Raw genomic sequence first — 18,401 nt, forward strand, 5'->3', positions numbered from 1 at the left:
ATGTAAACATTTGTTTGTGAAATAAAAAATATTATTTAAGGTGTTTTGCAGCTTAATGTGCTCATAAATGCCCATTAGAGAAGATAGATGTTTGGGTAATATCCACACTATTAAAAAATGCAAAAGGAGAAGGATGTTAAGGCTGAACAAATCAGTCTCAAATGATAAAAAAGAAAATTAAGCATAACTCAGTCTTTTAATCATCTTTAAATTTTTCATAGAAAACATGTTACATTTTCATTTCTTTTTGATCACTGTCATTATCTTGCACTAAAAAATTAATAATTGGATTTCACAATTTTATTTTGAAATTTACTAGAATGTTAATTAGAATGCAAACAAAATTATAAACTATTTTTAAAGACTGCATTATTATTTGAATGTTAAGTACATTTTCCAATACATAAATATCACTGTTTTCCTTATTTTGAAACACATTTTAGAGCAATTTTCTGTGAGGAAATTTTTATTTAGACACCTAAAATCTAAAATTAGAAACTGGATATTTGTAAGGAAGAAAATAAAGCCTTATGAAATGGCAGTTTACATCTAAGAAGTGTAAATGTCTCTTCCTTGAAATATTTTCACTTTATAAAGCTCTGATTCTCACCATGATTCAGAACTGAATAAAATTTCCTAACTACTACTTGAAAATAGGAAAATGTTTACATTTACCAAGATCACTGTCTTAATACAGACACCTACTTGTTGTGACTTATGCAATACTGAAAAAGCCCTTTCCAAGAATAATCTTTCTCACTAGGCTGTCAGAGAGGTAGAGATTTACACATTTTGTTCAAATACCTGGATTTACAACCCTAACTTCTTTTGAAAAAATGAATGTTCTCTGGTACCATTCGACTCAAGATTCCAGCCTTTACTAATGCCCTAGAATAGCCAATACCATGAGAATACTTCCTACATGAAAGACAGCAATCTATGCATTTTGCCTGTAATATGTATCTTGAATATTTCTAACCGTCTTTTGGGATAGTTTTGCACTTGTCATCGTTTCTGCTTGGCAGATGAGGAAAGGAAACTCAATCACAGGGAGATGCATTCACTCGTGCAAAGTGTAACACCCAGTGAGTAGTGTGGAGCCAACATCCAGAGTGCCCTACGTTTACCCTGTGTTTTATATCACTTCTTTGTATAAAGCAGTGGCATATGTGCCAATACACTTTAGTAAACTTAGGATGGAAAGGGAGAATCAGTAATGTTTGCACAAAGGTAGTGTAACAGATGGAGATAAAAATAAACATTGGCAATCTTAAGCAGTTAGAAGAAAGCTTAAGAGCAATAGACATTTGAGATGAAGGAATGAATGGGAGATAGACCTAAAGAAGCCCGAATTAAGTTGTTACAATTTCCTCCACCTGGTGATCACAGACTCACTTGTATAAACACTTCTTAATGGGGAAGTCAATTTCTGTGGTCCCCACAGACCTATTAAGAAATTCATGATATCACTGGGTTTCATTGATTTCATGAATCATATTTTTCACACAAAAACATTTTAAAATCAGGTTGAATATTACAATTAATGGCATCTTACAATTAAAACTGATAATGCTTATGGTCTCTTAGTGGCACATTAATTAGATCATGATACCTTCTACAGTCTATGATGTCTTGAAATCCATTAAGTGTGTGTATGTTACTTCTCAGATCCAATCTACTGATAGTGAGTTGACTAGTTTTCTCCAAAAATTGAGGTCTACCTGGAACCTCAGAATGTGACCTTATTTGAAAATAAAGTCTTTGCAGATATAATTATTTAAGGATCTTGAGATAAATCATATTGAATTTAGAGTGGGCCCCAAATGCAATGACTGGTCATACCTGAAGAAGAGGAGAGAACACAGAGAGACACAGAGACCAAGGGAAGAAGACCCTTTGGTAACGGAGGCTGGTAGTTATGCCCCCACAAACTAAGGAATGCCAAGGGTGACCAAAAGCTGAAAGAGTCGAGGAAAGATTCTCCCCTATAACTTTCAGGTGAGTGGCTCTGCCAGCACCTTGATTTTGAACGTCTGGTCTCCAGAAATATGACAGAATAAATATCCATTGTTTTAAACTACCTAGTTTGTGGTAATTGGTTATAGCACCTTGGTAAACTAAAACAATGACTCTCACTACTTCAAAAGCAGTGGCAAGTCATTAAAAACCAAAGCATTAGAGTTGGAAATTGTATCGGTATGAGAATGGTTGTTTTTAAAAGGGAAGTTTTAAAAGCTCAAATAAATTAATTTTTTTCAGTCTCTCTACATGGTCCTACAGCAAACTGTTTGAAAGTTTATATTACAATTAAGCATTTTAAAAAGCTTCCTTTTTTTGGCTATTAATGGAGTTGGATCAGTAATTGTAATTTGTGAAGAAACACTGAATTACTTCCCAAAGAATATATATTAGTAATGCCCAGAAGTTTTATTGCGATACAGATGAAGCTGGTTGTCATTATTTTAAAATAAAAGTACTTTATGTGTTCTTGATTTGAAAGTGTAGGGATACTTACGCTTTCTTTGTAAAGGCGTGGCAGCTAAGTAGCGATAGGTGACATTGATGGCTCCTGAGAAATTAGATAAATCTTTGAAAGTATGGACATAACGTTCTGAATTCAGCTGGTGTGTGGATGTTTCCCTTATAAGTTGTTTGTCTCCTTCCTGAATGCCAAGAAGGAGGCAGAGAAAATAAACAAATAATAGATGTCATGATTAAATAAAAATTCTCCTTACACAACAAACATATGTTGTTGATATGTAACATGGGTATTATCTAAATCTCAACTACTGGTGCCACAAGCTACAGGACCCCATCTCTCACCTGAATTTCCACCTATAGTCGCTACTCCATGCTCTCCTACTCTATTGTGCTCTTCATACTTCTCTTCCATTTGCTTTTCCACTATATACACTAATAATGGCATTTTCTAGACAAAAAATTCCCACATGAAAACTCCTACTGCCTTTATGTTAAAATTCAAAATCTTTACAATAATTCAATGAGCTTAAAATTTCACAATAATCTACTTGTATCATGTAAAGCTAATTCTCACTAAGTTTCCCATATTTGAGTCATATTAAGCTATTTCATTTTCTTTAAGCATTGTTCAATAATACCAGACATTATTTCTATATAATTATTTCTGGGGAATTTATTAATCAAGAAGTTTTAGTCAGTCACTTATCAATGGCCACTATAATCAAGGACTGTTGAGAATAGATAGCTGTGGTCCTTGTGATGTCAGTGTTCTTTCAACTGTCCTCAAGATATCTTCATACACATTTGTACCAAGTTAAGGAAATGTCTTCAGAACTTGCACTAGTTTTTCCCATGATTGTTTGCTTGGTGTGTGTGTGTGTGTGTGTGTGTGTGTGTACATGTGCATGCATGCATGCATACGTGTGTGTTTGTGTGTGATATTCTGTTGGAGTTGAAGTCTGGTCCTTTTATGTTTATGATCACTCTTATATTAATTGGTAATGGATGTATTCGATCTTTAAGAAGGTTTATGCTGAGTGAAATAAGTCAAGCAGAGAGAGTCAGGTATCATATGGTTTCACTTACTTGTGGAGCATAGGAATAACACAGAGGACATTGGGAGATGGAGAGGAGAAGTGAGATGGGGGAAATCAGAGGGGGATTCAAACCATGAGAGACTGTGGACTCTGAGAAACATACTGAGGGTTTTGGAGGGGAGGGATTGGGGGAGTTGGGTGAGCCTGGTGGTGGGTATTATGGAGGACACGCATTGCATAGAGCACTGGGTGTGGTGCATGAACAATGAATTTTGGAACATCGAAAAAAATTAAATTAAAAAAAGTGAAGGTTTATATTAAAAAGATTTATATTTAGCTTAAAATATATCCTGTTAATTATTAATTGGTCTCCTTTTCTCTCTTCTTTAGTATAAGTTCAATAGTAGATTTTGATTATCTAATCATGATTTGATCAAGTCTTTATTGGTTATACATTATTACCAAAATATCGACTTGCTTGGTCTTTGTATAAGGTTTACTACCACAGGTAGAATATATTCAAAGATAACCTATTTAGAAAGAATTTTGTTGTTTTTGGCAAGTGTCTACTGTACCGTGTGATGTTATATGGATCTATATCCACTATTCCATATACAATGGCAGGTCAGGCATGTGCAAGCAGTTAAGACTATAAAGAAAGTAAATGCAATTTGAACCAATTTGGTCCTCATATTATCTGACTGTAGTCAATAAAACATTAATTAAACCCCTGTTATAAAAAATTATAAAGGATTCAAATACAGACCTTACCTCATTTGGAATATCCAATACTTTGTATCATGTTCAAATGTCAATAGAGAAAAAGACTGACTCAAAACTTTAAATCAATGGCCAGACTGGAATTGTCTTACAATAAAAATTAAGAATAGTAAATCATGACTGGGAAGAGCTTCAATCTGGTCTTTGCTAACCAAAATCCTTTCTGAATATCTCTTTTGTATATTCAATTATGTTTATAAACCTATAATTGGTCTTTACTATATTTCTACATTTTATATTGTCTTAATTGAGAAAAAGAGGTTAGTGTTTTACAATATTTATAACATATTTGCCATCTATCAGTTGTAGACTTTCAAAATATTTGGAATTATATCTTGAATTCTCTACTTCTTATAAATATACTAATTGCATATCTATTGAGTTCTGATTATTGTAATTTCTTTACACATAAATATGTTCATCTTTGTCTTTCTGAAAACTTATAAAACATTATTAGAGTTTTAAAATAAATTTAGGACTACTAAAAAGTAACTAAGGCCTCAGCTCAGTACCAACTTCTTTAATAGTGATGTAATAGGGTCCATTATCAATAGGATCTAGAAGAAATATCTATAAAAATCGCAGTAGTCACAATTCTGAGTTCATTTTGCCATTCTGCTCTTATGTGATGTTACATTCTAAAGGAAGTGCAGGATCTTGGATATTTCTTTAAGAATTCTATTTTGAATGTGTAAAAATCCAGACCTTTTCTGTGTTAAGATAGAGTACATTCATCCTGATTGAAGGACATAACAGAAAATAAAATGAAATGGAACTTATATGAAAGCACTTTATTAAATTCTCAAGAACAAGCTTCTTTACACTTTTCAGCATAAATAAATAATGCAGCTTTCACCTGAGTCAGCCTTGTTGGCTGCTTTCCAGAGGCATCTACCTGAACAGTTAGGCTCTCCCTGGATACCTTCTTTCTGTAGCTGCTATGCTGGGGTGTATTTCTCAGTAATAAGACAAAGCTTTATGACAATCATTTTCTGGATAGGAATGCAATTCAATGGACTAGCTGCAGACTAAGTGTATACCCTTGTGGCTACTTTGAAGATGCTCACAGCCCAGAGGCTAAGTTGATTGGGCATGTAGCGTCTCTCCTACTTAGTTTGCCTTGTAATAGCATTTGTCTCTTACACTGAGCTTGGCTTCCTTTCCCAATAAAAGGCACATATGTCCCGGATATGTAAGCATACATTAAACTGCTATATGCCAAGGATTTCAGACCACAAATGGATTTTCTAGCAAAAACAGCAGAACAGAATGTGCTAAGTAACTCCAGAGATCTTTTACTTGGAATTGTTTATCTGATTTCTCTGAATTATAACAGTTATTTCCCCCTGAAATAAGGAAGGCAGGAAAAGAAAGATCAACTAATGTTTATGTTTTAGCAATAGTACACATTGTGGCATTCTGGAGTCAAGAAAAAAAAAACTAAATGATATAATTTTGTGAAAACTGAAATAAACACAGATAAAAGGGTCAAAAGAGACAAAGGTTACAGAGAAGCTACATTATACACTAGTAGGTGGCTGGCTTTCCGTGGCTATTAAACATTTTTAGAAAAACAATTTTAATGCAGTTTTACATTAATTACTTAAATGTTTTAAGTCTTTATACACATTAAGCCTTGGGATAAAATTTAGCTCTAAATACATTTAGGTTAAAAATAATCATCTAGTAAATAGTGAGGAAACTAAACTAATAAAAATACTGTCATGAAATTTTCAGTAAGGAGGGGTACCTGGGTGGCTCAGTGAGTTAAGCCTCTGCTTTTGGCTCAGGTCATGATCTCAGGGTCCTGGGATCAGCCCTCATCGGGCTCTCTGTTCAGCAGGGAGCCTGCTTCCCTCCCCCCTCTCTCTCTGCCCAACTCTCTCCCTACTTGTGATCTCTCTCTGTCAAATAAATAAATAAAATATTTTAAAAAATAAATTTTCAGTAAGGGGAGTGATTGTGTTTAACCATCATTTTAACTCATTTTTTCCAACTTAATATAAGTATTTAAAATAATTATAAATTTTAAAACAAAGGAGCAAAATCTCCTCTACTCTTGGGCTGATTTGTAAATTTGGCTAAATATATATGTAATCTAGCCAGAGAACATTTCACTAAGAAAGTACTCTTTATTAAGCATTGCTTCATTAAATCACACCTTTTACATTAGATACATAGGACTGAAGCTTGGATAGAAATGTGCAAAAATCCACAAGACATGGCAAAAATATCTGATCCTCTTACAGATATACACTCTATTACTTTTTATACATTTTATAATGAATTTGAAGAGGTTCTATATCAACAAGATATAAGGATGTTTGCTGCATACGATGGTCTTTTGTCTGTTTAAAATGAAACACTGAAATTGGGTTTAAAAGTGTCTCACAAATGCAGCAAGTCATTGAATACAATAAACATCCTGCCAATGCCATGTGTTTGGTTTACAAGATGTGATTTACTGCTGCCAGTAAACACAAATGCAAGAGATAAATTTTTATTACAAAATTAAATCATTTATCAAAGGCTCTCCTTATTAATTTATGACCTTTAATTTCATCCAGAAAAAAATAGGGGGATCACATGGGCCTTGTTATATTGTCATTAAGTCTCATAAACCTAATAACCAGGTTTAAAGAAAGGTCAAAGTGCATGCCATTAGTAAGTTTCTCCAGTTTGCTATGTTTGCCTACATCATGCCTAGTCAAATTCTACTCATCTGTGGAGATTTTAGCCATTGTGAATTGTCTATGGAAAACAGAATGAAGGAACCACAAGATCAAGAAACATGTATGAATGTAAAAGGCATAGGCATAGTCAAGATCTAGAATCTGGCAGAATTTTGTCATCAAAGAACAATGCTAACAGAAGCAAGATGCTTTACAGAAGACCTCCTGAGAGGATCTGTCCCAACTAAGATCAAACGGTTGGCTTATCGTTATAGAATAGTACATGGCAAATAATGTGTAGGTAAGATCATGTTCAATTAGTGAAATAAAACATTTTACTGAGAAATGCTTTTTGTGGTTTTTGGCAGATTTTTCTCTTGCTAAGATAGTCATTGAAACTTTCAGCATGCTTGCATGGTGGAAAGTACTTTTCAGTCCTCTCTGTGTCCAAAGATTTTGATTTTCTGAAATATGTGAACAAGAGTAATAACATAAAGATTGGGATTTTTCCAGATATCTTAAACTCAATTCAAAGTTGAATTAAAAAAAATGTCCATGTTATTCTCATCAGACATGAACTAGTGTGATACAGTGATAGCAAATAAAGAACAAATTGAGTTCTCAAAATTAGCCAGAGTAAGTCCTTTTGTGTGTTTCTAGAATTTACTTAAAAATTCATTTGCATATTACATACTAATTTATCCTTTTTAAACTACTGAATAGTTTTCACATCATTATCTCTAGTTCTTGAGGTTCTTTACTACTTTTCACTGAATATAAATACATAACATGGTGACCATTTATGACTATTCAAAATCAAGTGAAGTGTCATACATTATAATAAAATATTATTTCTTAACAAAATAGCATAATTAGTACCATTAATTAAAAAAATAAGATTTTAAAAACTTTGATGATATATAAAAAATTGAGAAAGTAAGGACTGATATCTTTAAGCAATTTTTAAAAATTCTACATATTTCAAATTAAAGCTCAAAAATTATTATGGCTATACATAAAATTAATTCAGCATAGTGATGATAGCTAATTTACTTATAGCCAAATATGCATCCCTGAGCTACTATATGCAGCATTAAAGAAAATATTGCAACATAAATCAAAATAATTGTAATGCTGGTATTCTAGAATTAATACAAAAAGTAGCTAGATAGAAAGTATACATGTTAGAGTTTTGCTCAAACTAAGACTATTTCAGCAGCCTGGGATTGAAGTTTGGTTAAAATTGGATTAAGCTTAATTTGATTTAGACCTTATTTGTAACAGCAACAACAAAAATAATCCCCAAAACTTACCAGAACATAGCTGTCTTCAATGTACAAGTTCATAAAGAGAAGGAAAATGACAAGAACTCCCAAGAATGATACTGTGGAACGTTTTCGCAGGCATCTCATTTTATCAAGTATTTCAAAAATGTGCTTCATTTGATTAAATTTAAACATTCTATCCTGGGGAAAAGGGGCACAGAATTACTGACAATTAACTTTGGATGTAAGTATTTCTTCATAGGTATCAGAAGCCAGGCCTTTATAACAAGTCACCCTTCACCTGTTTACTAAAGTTGTTTCCAATTTCACACATATGATTTTCACAGATTATTAATATCTTAACATACGATCAATGTACTGCTTTATATTGATATGGAGTAAATAAAAATAAAAAGCAAAATCTTAGTTTTTTCTGAACAAATGAACATTGACAATGATAATGCCAAAAAAAAAAAAAAAGTCCTTTGATGAGAAACAGCACAAAAATAAGAGAGAAAGACAAACATTATGGTAACTTCTACCTCCTCATACTACAATGTAATGAAAATGGAAGAAACTAGAAGCTTGGGCCTAATATTGGTCTTGGAGTAAGTGCACTGAAAAAAGCACCTGGGAGGGAACCTGGGTCAAAGAAAGAGAAGTTAAACTTTTGGGCTAAGTCCAAACATACCTTTGAGAACTTGAGTTACAGTTGGTTTGGTTACTTTTCAGTAATTCTTGTTAAATCAGAGTAATCCTAGAATGACATATCTACATGGCCTTGCTTGATCTACTAACTAGAAGTTTGGCTGGTTAAAATAATTCATGAATTGCAAAATAGCAAAATGAGCATCAGCAAGATTAGTGGAGATCTATTTTTTTCCCATTCTACTCTTCTACATTGTGTGTTATCTTCTAATCATTGATTTATTTAGATTACTCATCTTTTGTTTAAAAACTATAAACATAAAAACATATAAAAAATCAAAAGACTAGTTGAATCATATTTTGTCCAAAATCAAGGATAATCTGGAAACTGTACCACGTCTAGCTGGGTACTGGGTCTCCCTGAGCTCAGTGTTAGGATGAAGTATTTATATGAATAAAAAACTTCAGGAAGTGAAAATGGCTTCTTAAATGATGTCTAGGACATAGCAATCAAACAATGTCTCTTTGCAAGAAAGAATTTATGAATCCTTATAAATTATAAGAAAGACTATTAGAAATTGGGGAAAAGGGTTAACAAAGGGGAAGAATAGAAAAATTCTCAAAGAAAATATAAGAATTACTGTTCATTTCCTTTAACCATATTTTTCTCTAAGGTTATTTTTATTTTTCTTGTTGGCTTGTAGAAGTTTTTAAATATGTGTAGAGATGCACACATATACATTTATCTTTGCTTATGATGAAAATATTTAGGTATGTTCCCCAAGTATTATATCTTTTATTGGGTTTGGCCAACCCTGAGGTGGAGAATGAAATGATTATTCCAGTCACCTCAGTAGGAGAAAGGAGAGGGCGTGGGGACAAGACACACTAGGGGCAAAATGTCCCAAGCTAAACTCCCTACACTTTTATTGTGAATGTTGTCAGTACATCAGGGAATAAGAAAAACAAGAAGGAATGTGAAGCTATAATAATCAGGACAGTAGCATAGGGAGTAACCTCAGAACAAGCTGTGATCCTGACGTGTGCTCAGGCAAGAAGTGTGTGGAGTACTGACCAGAGAAGATAAATGTTTCTGAAGTTTAAGCATTTACTCCCTGGATGAGCGAACTGAGCAGCAAAAAGGATCTGGCTGTTTTCAGCCCAGAAACGGCAAAGGAGGCCCAGTTTTCCAGACACTCCTTCGCTTTTCAACTAGTTTCACCCAGGGAGGCATGTGTTTATTAAATCTGATCTAGCCAGGCATTGTGAATTCTCACAATTTTCCTCTTCTTGGTCTGACTTTTGCAGTGCAGAGTTTTTTATTTCAAATTTATTTCATACCTAAGACTTTTTTTGGTATAATGTTTTGAAAATTCTTCCCAATTTTGATGTCATATGGACAATCTCCTTAATTTTTTTTATGGATAGATTTTTAATATATCTAGGATTTATCTTTTTTGTCTTTTATCATGTACTAGAATAATTTTATTTTATTTTTTTATTTTTCATCTGGAGAGCTGATGGTCTACTTACAGTGCACTAGTCATAACTACTAGTCACCTTACCACTCCTGACTTCAAGGCTGTGGGGAAGTATAATCGCCCGTATAATCAGAAATAAAAAGAACGTTACTATTGTATATCACATGTTATATCAAATCAATCATTTTTTGATACATGATGCCACTTTTATAATAGGGTCATTTTCTAATTTGCATTTAGAGGTTAAAAATGTATTTATAGATCCATCATTTATAACATTTTTCAACAAAAAAATACATAACAATTTTAAACCAGAGCATTATAAGTGAAATTCTGTTATCTGGTAATGGTTTTGTAGATAAAACCGCATTATGTTTGTAAGATTTTCATCTGAATTTTGAAAATTGACAAAAATACAAAGGATTAGAATCTAATCATACACCAATGGACACAATATTTTAAAATATTTTTAAATGTCAATTTCAGAAGAACTATCAATAGCATAAAATACATGTATTCCCTTTGACTCAGCAATTATACTTCTAAAAATCTATTCCAAACCAAAAATTGTATTTATGAGTAAACGTTTAGCTATGGTGTTACAAGACAGTGATGTCTGTAAAATAAATTGGAAACTATTAAGAGGTTAACAGTTGTTATCTTAATATAGAATTATCAAGAATTTTCAATCCTGTTTTTACTTTTTTCAATTTCCATACTTTCAAAAGTACATATATTCAGTATTATTCAAAAAGTTACTTTTAATTTTCAAAATTCTCTATCATCTGTTGGAAAACAAAACTGCATTTTATTTCTTGGACACAAACATAAACACAGACTTTTTTTAAGAAAATAAAATTTAAAAATATGTAGCACTGTATGGTATGTTTTGGATGCTCTGAATTTGAATGTTATAAGTTCAATAAAAATGCTAAGTCAAGAAGTATTCTAATTCTATTCTTTTGAGACAAAGACAAAATGTAAAAAATGTGACTGCAAATTGAATTTACAAAGTTCAAATGTAGAAATTACATATAATGAAAATAAGTCTATCTATTAAAAGTTATTAAATACTTACTAAATACTAGGCAATATAGTTTGCATGAGTAGCTCATTGACCTTTCATAACAATACTGAGATTTTAATACTCCCATTAGTTTTACAAATAAAAAAAAGAAAGAAAAATCCAGGGTTTTCTTGAGGTGTCTCTAAAAGGAATAATTCCAGTTTTTAAATATTAAAATTGATCAGTCTGCTTGATTAACCACTATTGGTATACAGTTTACTAATTAGGTTTCATATGACATTTTAGACATCATGTTGCCAACAAACTATCCCACATATATGATGATAATAACTTGTGATACCAATCTCTTGAATAAAATAGAAATAATATAAAAGACATAAATTCAATTTTTTGGCAGAAAAAATTTTAACTAAATCTATTTAGCCTAAAAAAACCACGCAAATATATAATGTGAGGAGGTGGGTGATATATGGTATTTCAAATAATATGAGAAGTAGGAAGTATAATACTTTGGAGGCAATACTTGAGAGTACTCTGCAACAATGCCCAATAGTACAAAACAACAACAAAACCACAAGTTGTAATTCCAGAGTTAACAAAGAAAGAAAGACAGAATCCCGAGAGAATAATGGTGACCACCTAATTCTAAGAGCCAATCCTTCAAATTAGAATCCTCCAAAATCCACTCAGAATAATCAGAGCACAAATAACCTTCCATAGTATACACCCTGAGTATACCCATGAGAAAGAGGATAGCACAAATTTCACTGTGTATATAAGTGAAAACAATAATACCCAGAACAGGCAGAACTGGCTGAGGACCCCAAACCAGAGTAAACAAATGATTGGAAAACAGATCAAAATATGTGTCATTTATTAAAAAAAAAAATACCAGACAAACTACAGTAAAAGAAAATTAAGGAAGATAATTATTCATACAAACTTCTTTTCCATCTGAAACAGGATCATCTGGGTCCAGGAAAATCCAAATAAATATTTTTAAAAAAGAAAAAAAGGACAAAATACAGTAAATTAAATATACTGAAAGGAAAACAAAATAGCTGATTTCAGGTAGGGGGAAGGGACTCTATGGTCACAGCTTTCTGCTGTGTCATGAGGCAAGAAAACTTAGAGATTAGTAGGAGCATTTCCAAAGAACATAGAAAACAGCTTGAAGAGGATTCTATTGAGAAAATTTGGGAAAATCTATCCATCAAAAATGACTGTGATTGATAGCAAAATATTGAATTAATATAAATTCATGTATATAGAGCATTGATTAAAAAGTAGAGAAAGAGAAAGTAAGAAACCTATCTACCAAAATTAGAGGTGATCACTGCATCATCTGATTTAGAAACTGGTCTTTGAAAGAAAAGTATTAAGGTTTCCTGCATTTCCAGGAGGAACTGTATTTCATCCACATTTAATGACTGGTATTTTCAGATACTGGACAACAGGCAGCACAGGGCAACGATCTCCGAGGGAAAGGAAATGAAAGAAGTAAATGCCAGGATTTTTCTAGTTTGTTGCCAGAAGGCAGTTTTCAAAAGCCAGGGCAGGAAATTGATGAAAGAGTTTGAAGAAGTCACAAATAAAAAGATAACCTCTGTTCATGTACTGAAAGAGTTAGTATCAATAAAAAGCCCATATTACTCAAATAGATGCAAGAGATTCAATGCAATGCCTATCCAAATTCCAATGGCGACATTTTTTATAGAAATAGAAAAAAAATTCCAGAATTTGTCTGGTGTCACAGAAGACCCTGAAAACCCAAAGCAAACATAAGAAAGAATAACAAAGCTAGAGGTATCACACTTCCTGATTTCAAACTACTGTATATTACAAAACAATAGTAATCAAAATGATATGATACTGTCATAGAAACAGACATGGTTCAATGGATAGAATCAAGAGCTCAAAAATAAGTCCACACATTTACAGTCAACTAAATATTTGACAGGAGAGCCAAGAATACTTGATAAGGAAAGGATAGTCTTTTTAACAAACCATGCTGGGAAAACTGGACAGCTATATGCAAAAGATAAACTGGACCCCTATCAAGAATTAGAACAGTTTTTGGAATGCAAAGACAGAAATAATTCATGTTCCCTTCATCCAGAATAGAAAAAAAAAATGTAATAGATTAGGCATCAGATGGAGTACTCAGAAGAGTATTCCCTTAGTAGGTAAAATCAGCCTGAGACTGGAAGCTTCTCTGAAACCAGCACTCCAATGGCAAAAATGGATAAAGGGAATTACTATTAGGAAGGGAAATTATAACTGGAGGGTATTATGTTGAGTGAACTAAGTCAATCACAGGAAGACAATTATTATATGGTTTCACTCATATGAGGAATATAAGAAACAGCAAGGAGGATCATAGGGGAAGGGATGGAAAAATCGCATCCCAGAAACTGTTCTAATTGTTCTTTCCAGTGATTCCTTACCAGTGTTGGATAGTGTTCTCACACACATGAACTAAGTGCTCAGTTAAAGACATGAGGGAAACCCTTTGCAGATCTCTCTCTTTCTGTCTCTCTCTGCCTTCATTTGTAGTCTCCATATAGCTTTCTCCTCTCTCTGGTACTCTGTCTGTGAATTCTAGCCAGGTCAGAATCTCAAACTTCTCAACTATGTCTCTTCATCCTAAAGAGCCCACTGTCTAATTGGATTCTCTCTCCCCATACTGCAGCCTAGAAACTCGAAACAGTTATCTCATTTGTTTCCCTTTTATCAGGAATCCTGCCCTTTTCTGCTTGTTGTACAAAGTGTGAACATTTGTTTCACATATTTAGTCTAGTTTTTCAGTTAAGAAAGAGGGGAAATCTGCTCCCTGTTTCTTCATCATGGTCAGAAATATCTTGCTGGTGTTAATAATTCTTCACCTATGCTTTCTTCTCTTTTTCTTGAGAAATAGTATTACATTATTGTCTGCTTTTAATGTTACTTGGGATTTCTAATGGCACCTGTTTTTCTTTCCATTATAAATGATTTGGCAAATGTAAAATGGATTGGTTGTGCTGTCTAGAGACTTGTTAATTTTTTTTTTTTTTAAAGTAGGCTCCATGCCCAGTGTGGAGCCCAGTGTGGGGCTTGAACTCGGACCTGAGCTGAGAACAAGAGTCGAATGACTAACTACTGAGCTACCCAGTTGCCCCTGGGCTTAAGTCATTTTTTAAAAGAAAATATTTTCTAACTATGCTGCATGTGTGGGTAATTACCCACACATGCATAGATACACACAAACCCAAACTTTAGACTGTATAAAAGAAATATGTTTAAAATACCATTTTTCAAAAAAGCTAATGGTAAAGGGATGGGCAAAATACTTTGAGCAAGTTCAAACAATGAGATACTATAGTTTCATACCCCAATATACAATGTGAGTGAATAAAGGCCATAAAAACATAAAACTACTTAATTAAGTCTACTTTGTAAAGCTAAACACTGCAATTCCTGACAAAATACCACCAAATAACACAACCAGCAACTTCTTAAATCAGAAACAACAGAAGATTCAATAAGTCAAAATGTCTAATGTTAGGGGTCTATAAATGCTCACAGCCCAAGACAGGTCAAGAGACCAAAAATTGTGAAACATCAGAGCAGAAACTTGTGTAAATCAAGAACTCTTAGAAACATAAGCACATGTTTATGGATCTGCAAACATAGTGAGGACTAGTAGTAGTCTTCTCTCATAATCTGACAGTTTAAATAGTCAAAAAAAATAGGAAAGAGCGTCTGGATAATCCAACATTATCTCTTAATATTTAATTTGTGTGTGTGTGTTTTGGTCAACAAAGTAAATATGGTTGATAGGAATTTTAAAGAATGTTTCCTGTCTGGCCATAAACCAATATAATACAAAATAATCTAATCAAGGAGGAGACAACCACATCTGATGAAAGAGATTGATGTTTTAGGTAGAAATGTGATAGAGAAGTAGAGAAATTTAAAAGCAAGGCAACTCCTAGATATCATGGTAGCATTAGTGGGTAACGATTTTTATTTTTTAAAACATTTATTTATTGATTTTGGGGGAAGGGAATCAGAGGAAGAGGAAGAGAGAATCTTAAGCAGACTCTACCCCAAGTGTGGAGCCCAACATGGGTCTCAGTCCTACCATCTTGAGATCATGACCAGAACTGTAAAGAGTTGGACACCCAAATGACTGTACCACCCACACACTCCAGGTAGCCATTTTTAATTCACAGACACTCTGCAACAGCATTTGTCTCTCAGGGTCCTAGTGTGAAAAGAAAGCATGTTCATACAAGTAACTGATAAAGGTATCTATTGAAAACCAATAAATTGAGCTTGACAAACTCAAGTTCACCATCCTTTACAAACTGGAAGTATTAAAAGAAAGTAAAAACTTGGTTTGAAATTATTAATAGGTAAGCACAGCCTGATAACAAAAACTGCACTAGCATGTTCCTGCTTGAAAATATCAGTCATACAAGTGAGGACAGATTATCTGAGCAGTTGTTTGGTTCCCTGTTCAAACAGTGTCTTATTTGTTAGAAATTTTCCACTTAGTCTTTGAATAATTTTAGAAAGGTAAAAAGTATTTTTCAGAGGTCATGGGTTGATTATGACAGATTAGGTTCATTTAGAAAAATGATAACTCATATTATCATGGTTTGAGTGAATTATTTTCTTCAGATGACATATATCATCTTTATATACCCTAAATGTCATGAGAAATTTATTTGCTAACAATATATGCTACGATACACTTTATCTCTTGCACATATAATGAGACATGTTTTGTTTAGTAGTTTTACTGCAAATGTTTTAAAAAGTAGCTTCTTTGTCAGAAATTTATAATAAAACATTGTTGATTGTGAATATAGTTATGGAAATTAGGATATATAAAAACTCTACTCCTCTGCTCCAAATGTATGCTAAGTTGGCACATCTGGTTCAATAAAACTTCTTTTTTTTTTTTTTTTTTAAAGAATCACATTCTCTGGCTAAAATTAACATGTCAAAAAATGACAGATGCTGGCGAGGATGCGGAGAAAGGGAAACCCTCCTATACTGTTGGTGGGAATGCAAGCTGGAGCAACTACTCTGGAAAACAGCGTGGAGGTTCCTCAAAAAGCTGAAAATAGAGCTACCCTATGACCCAGCAATTGCACTACTGGGTATTTACCCTAAAGATACAAATGTAGTGATCCGAAGGGGCACATGCACCCGAATGTTTATAGCAGCAATGTCCACAATAGCCAAACTATGGAAAGAACCTAGATGTCCATCAACAGATGAATGGATAAAGAAGAGATGGTATGTGTGTGTGTGTGTGTGTGTATATATATACACACACATATACACACAATGGAATACTATGCAGCCATCAAAAGAAATGAAATCTTGCTATTTGCGACGATGTGGATGAAACTAGAGGGTATTATGCTTAGTGAAATAAGTCAATCGGAGAAAGACAACTATCATATGATCTCCCTGATATGAGGAAGTAGAGATGCAACATGGGAGGTTTAGGGGGGAGGAAAAGAATAAATGAAAGAAGATGGGATCAGGAGGGAGACAAACCATAAGAGACTCTTAATCTCACAAAACAAACTGAGGGTTTCTGGGGGGAGGAGGTCGGGAGAGGGTGGTGGGGTTACAGACACTGGGGAGGGTATGTGCTATGTTGACTGCTGTGAAGTGTGTAAAGCTGGCAATTCACAGACCTGTACCCCTGGGGATAAAAATACGTTATATGTATATAAAAAATTTTAAAAAATTAATAAAAAAACAATGAATTTTGGAACACTAGGGAAAAATTAATTTATTTTTTAAAATAAAAAACAAACAAATAAATAAATAAAAATAAAGAATCACATTCTCTTTGGAAGACCCAGGTGTTGAATGTTCACATATATGAAACTACTTCAAATACATAACTATTTAAAAATCATTTGGAGGTAATGCTATACCAAATAATTCATTTTTTAAATGGAAATAAATTGTTTTCACTCTATAATTTCTTTTTGAAAGACTATTACATATGAATATACTCATATATAAAATGTATATTACATACTCAGGTATTTACATACAATTTTGAAATTATAAATAGTGTGGCATATACTCCTATATACTTATAAACACATAATTATATTAAATATAGCTATACTCACAATGAAACAAGTCAATCAGTGAGAAGGTATTATTCTTTTTACACTATTTAATACTAATCCTACCTGAATTTTGTTTCCTTAACTTTACAAACCATCTCCAAAGAGGATACAAGACATTCTTAGTAATCTTTCCATCCTATGACATTGTTTTTTCCCCAAATTCTGTCCAATCTTCTTCTTCTTCTTCTTTTTTTTTTTTTTTTTTTTTTTACGACTTTTGGCATTACATGACCTCTCTTACAACCATTTTTTGAGCAAAATTCAAAATTTAGATCTTCAGCTAGGACTCCTTCCTGAACCTATTTCCAATTCTTTTATAGGACTATTATCTCTAGGCAGATTTCCTGCTATTCATGCAAACACAATGAATCTAAAACTACAGGTTGGTTTTCCATTCCAGCTCGCTGGTCCTTGCAGTCTCATTTTTGGTGGGACTAGATCTCTAATTGCCAAGTTAAATCATCCAGAAGTTATTTGTCTCCTGCTTTCCCAAAGTCAGAAATATTCCAAGTTCTGTCTCACCTGCCACAATTTCTCTCTGCTGCCCCCCACTCCCCCATTCTCACAGCCATTATAAAAGTTCAGGTTAAATACTTCCGGACGCTGATGGTTTTTCCTACCCACCTGCCATTCATCATTTGTTGCTGAAGTATCAGCCCCTGAACCGGAAGAGGGAAGCTAGTTTGTGAGTTCCGCTGCTGGGGTGGAAGTGAGAAGATCCACATTAGATGTCAGGATGCATTTCCGGGCAGGGGGATGTCAGTCAGGTCAAGTTAGTGGGAAAAAGGTAACAACAGGGCTTTGCTGTGTCACAGGAGAGAAATCAAGAAAGCTGCCTGCAAATGGTCTCAGTCATCACAG

The 18,401-nt window shown here is 33.4% G+C and overlaps 1 protein-coding gene across 4 annotated transcripts in view; it reads right to left on the reverse strand.

Annotated features, from left to right (window-relative positions):
- Nucleotides 1–18,401, reverse strand: part of MGAT4C (MGAT4 family member C) — a 717,583-nt gene that overhangs the window by 2,065 nt on the left and 697,117 nt on the right. For 2 of the 4 annotated variants that reach the window (XM_032874170.1, XM_032874169.1), the window contains 2 exons: nt 8,284–8,431; nt 2,516–2,663 (listed from right to left, as the gene is read on the reverse strand). In XM_032874170.1, coding sequence (XP_032730061.1) covers nt 2,516–2,663; nt 8,284–8,431 — 296 coding nt within the window. Of the gene's footprint in view, nt 1–2,515; nt 2,664–8,283; nt 8,437–18,164; nt 18,342–18,401 lie in introns of those variants that run through there. The other 2 variants (XM_032874171.1, XM_032874172.1) reach the window with 2 other exon arrangements.

Source organism: Lontra canadensis, unplaced genomic scaffold (genome assembly GCF_010015895.1).
Source record: "Lontra canadensis isolate GAN:19392208 unplaced genomic scaffold, GSC_riverotter_1.0 scaffold52, whole genome shotgun sequence".
Lineage (NCBI taxonomy): Eukaryota > Metazoa > Chordata > Mammalia > Carnivora > Mustelidae > Lontra > Lontra canadensis.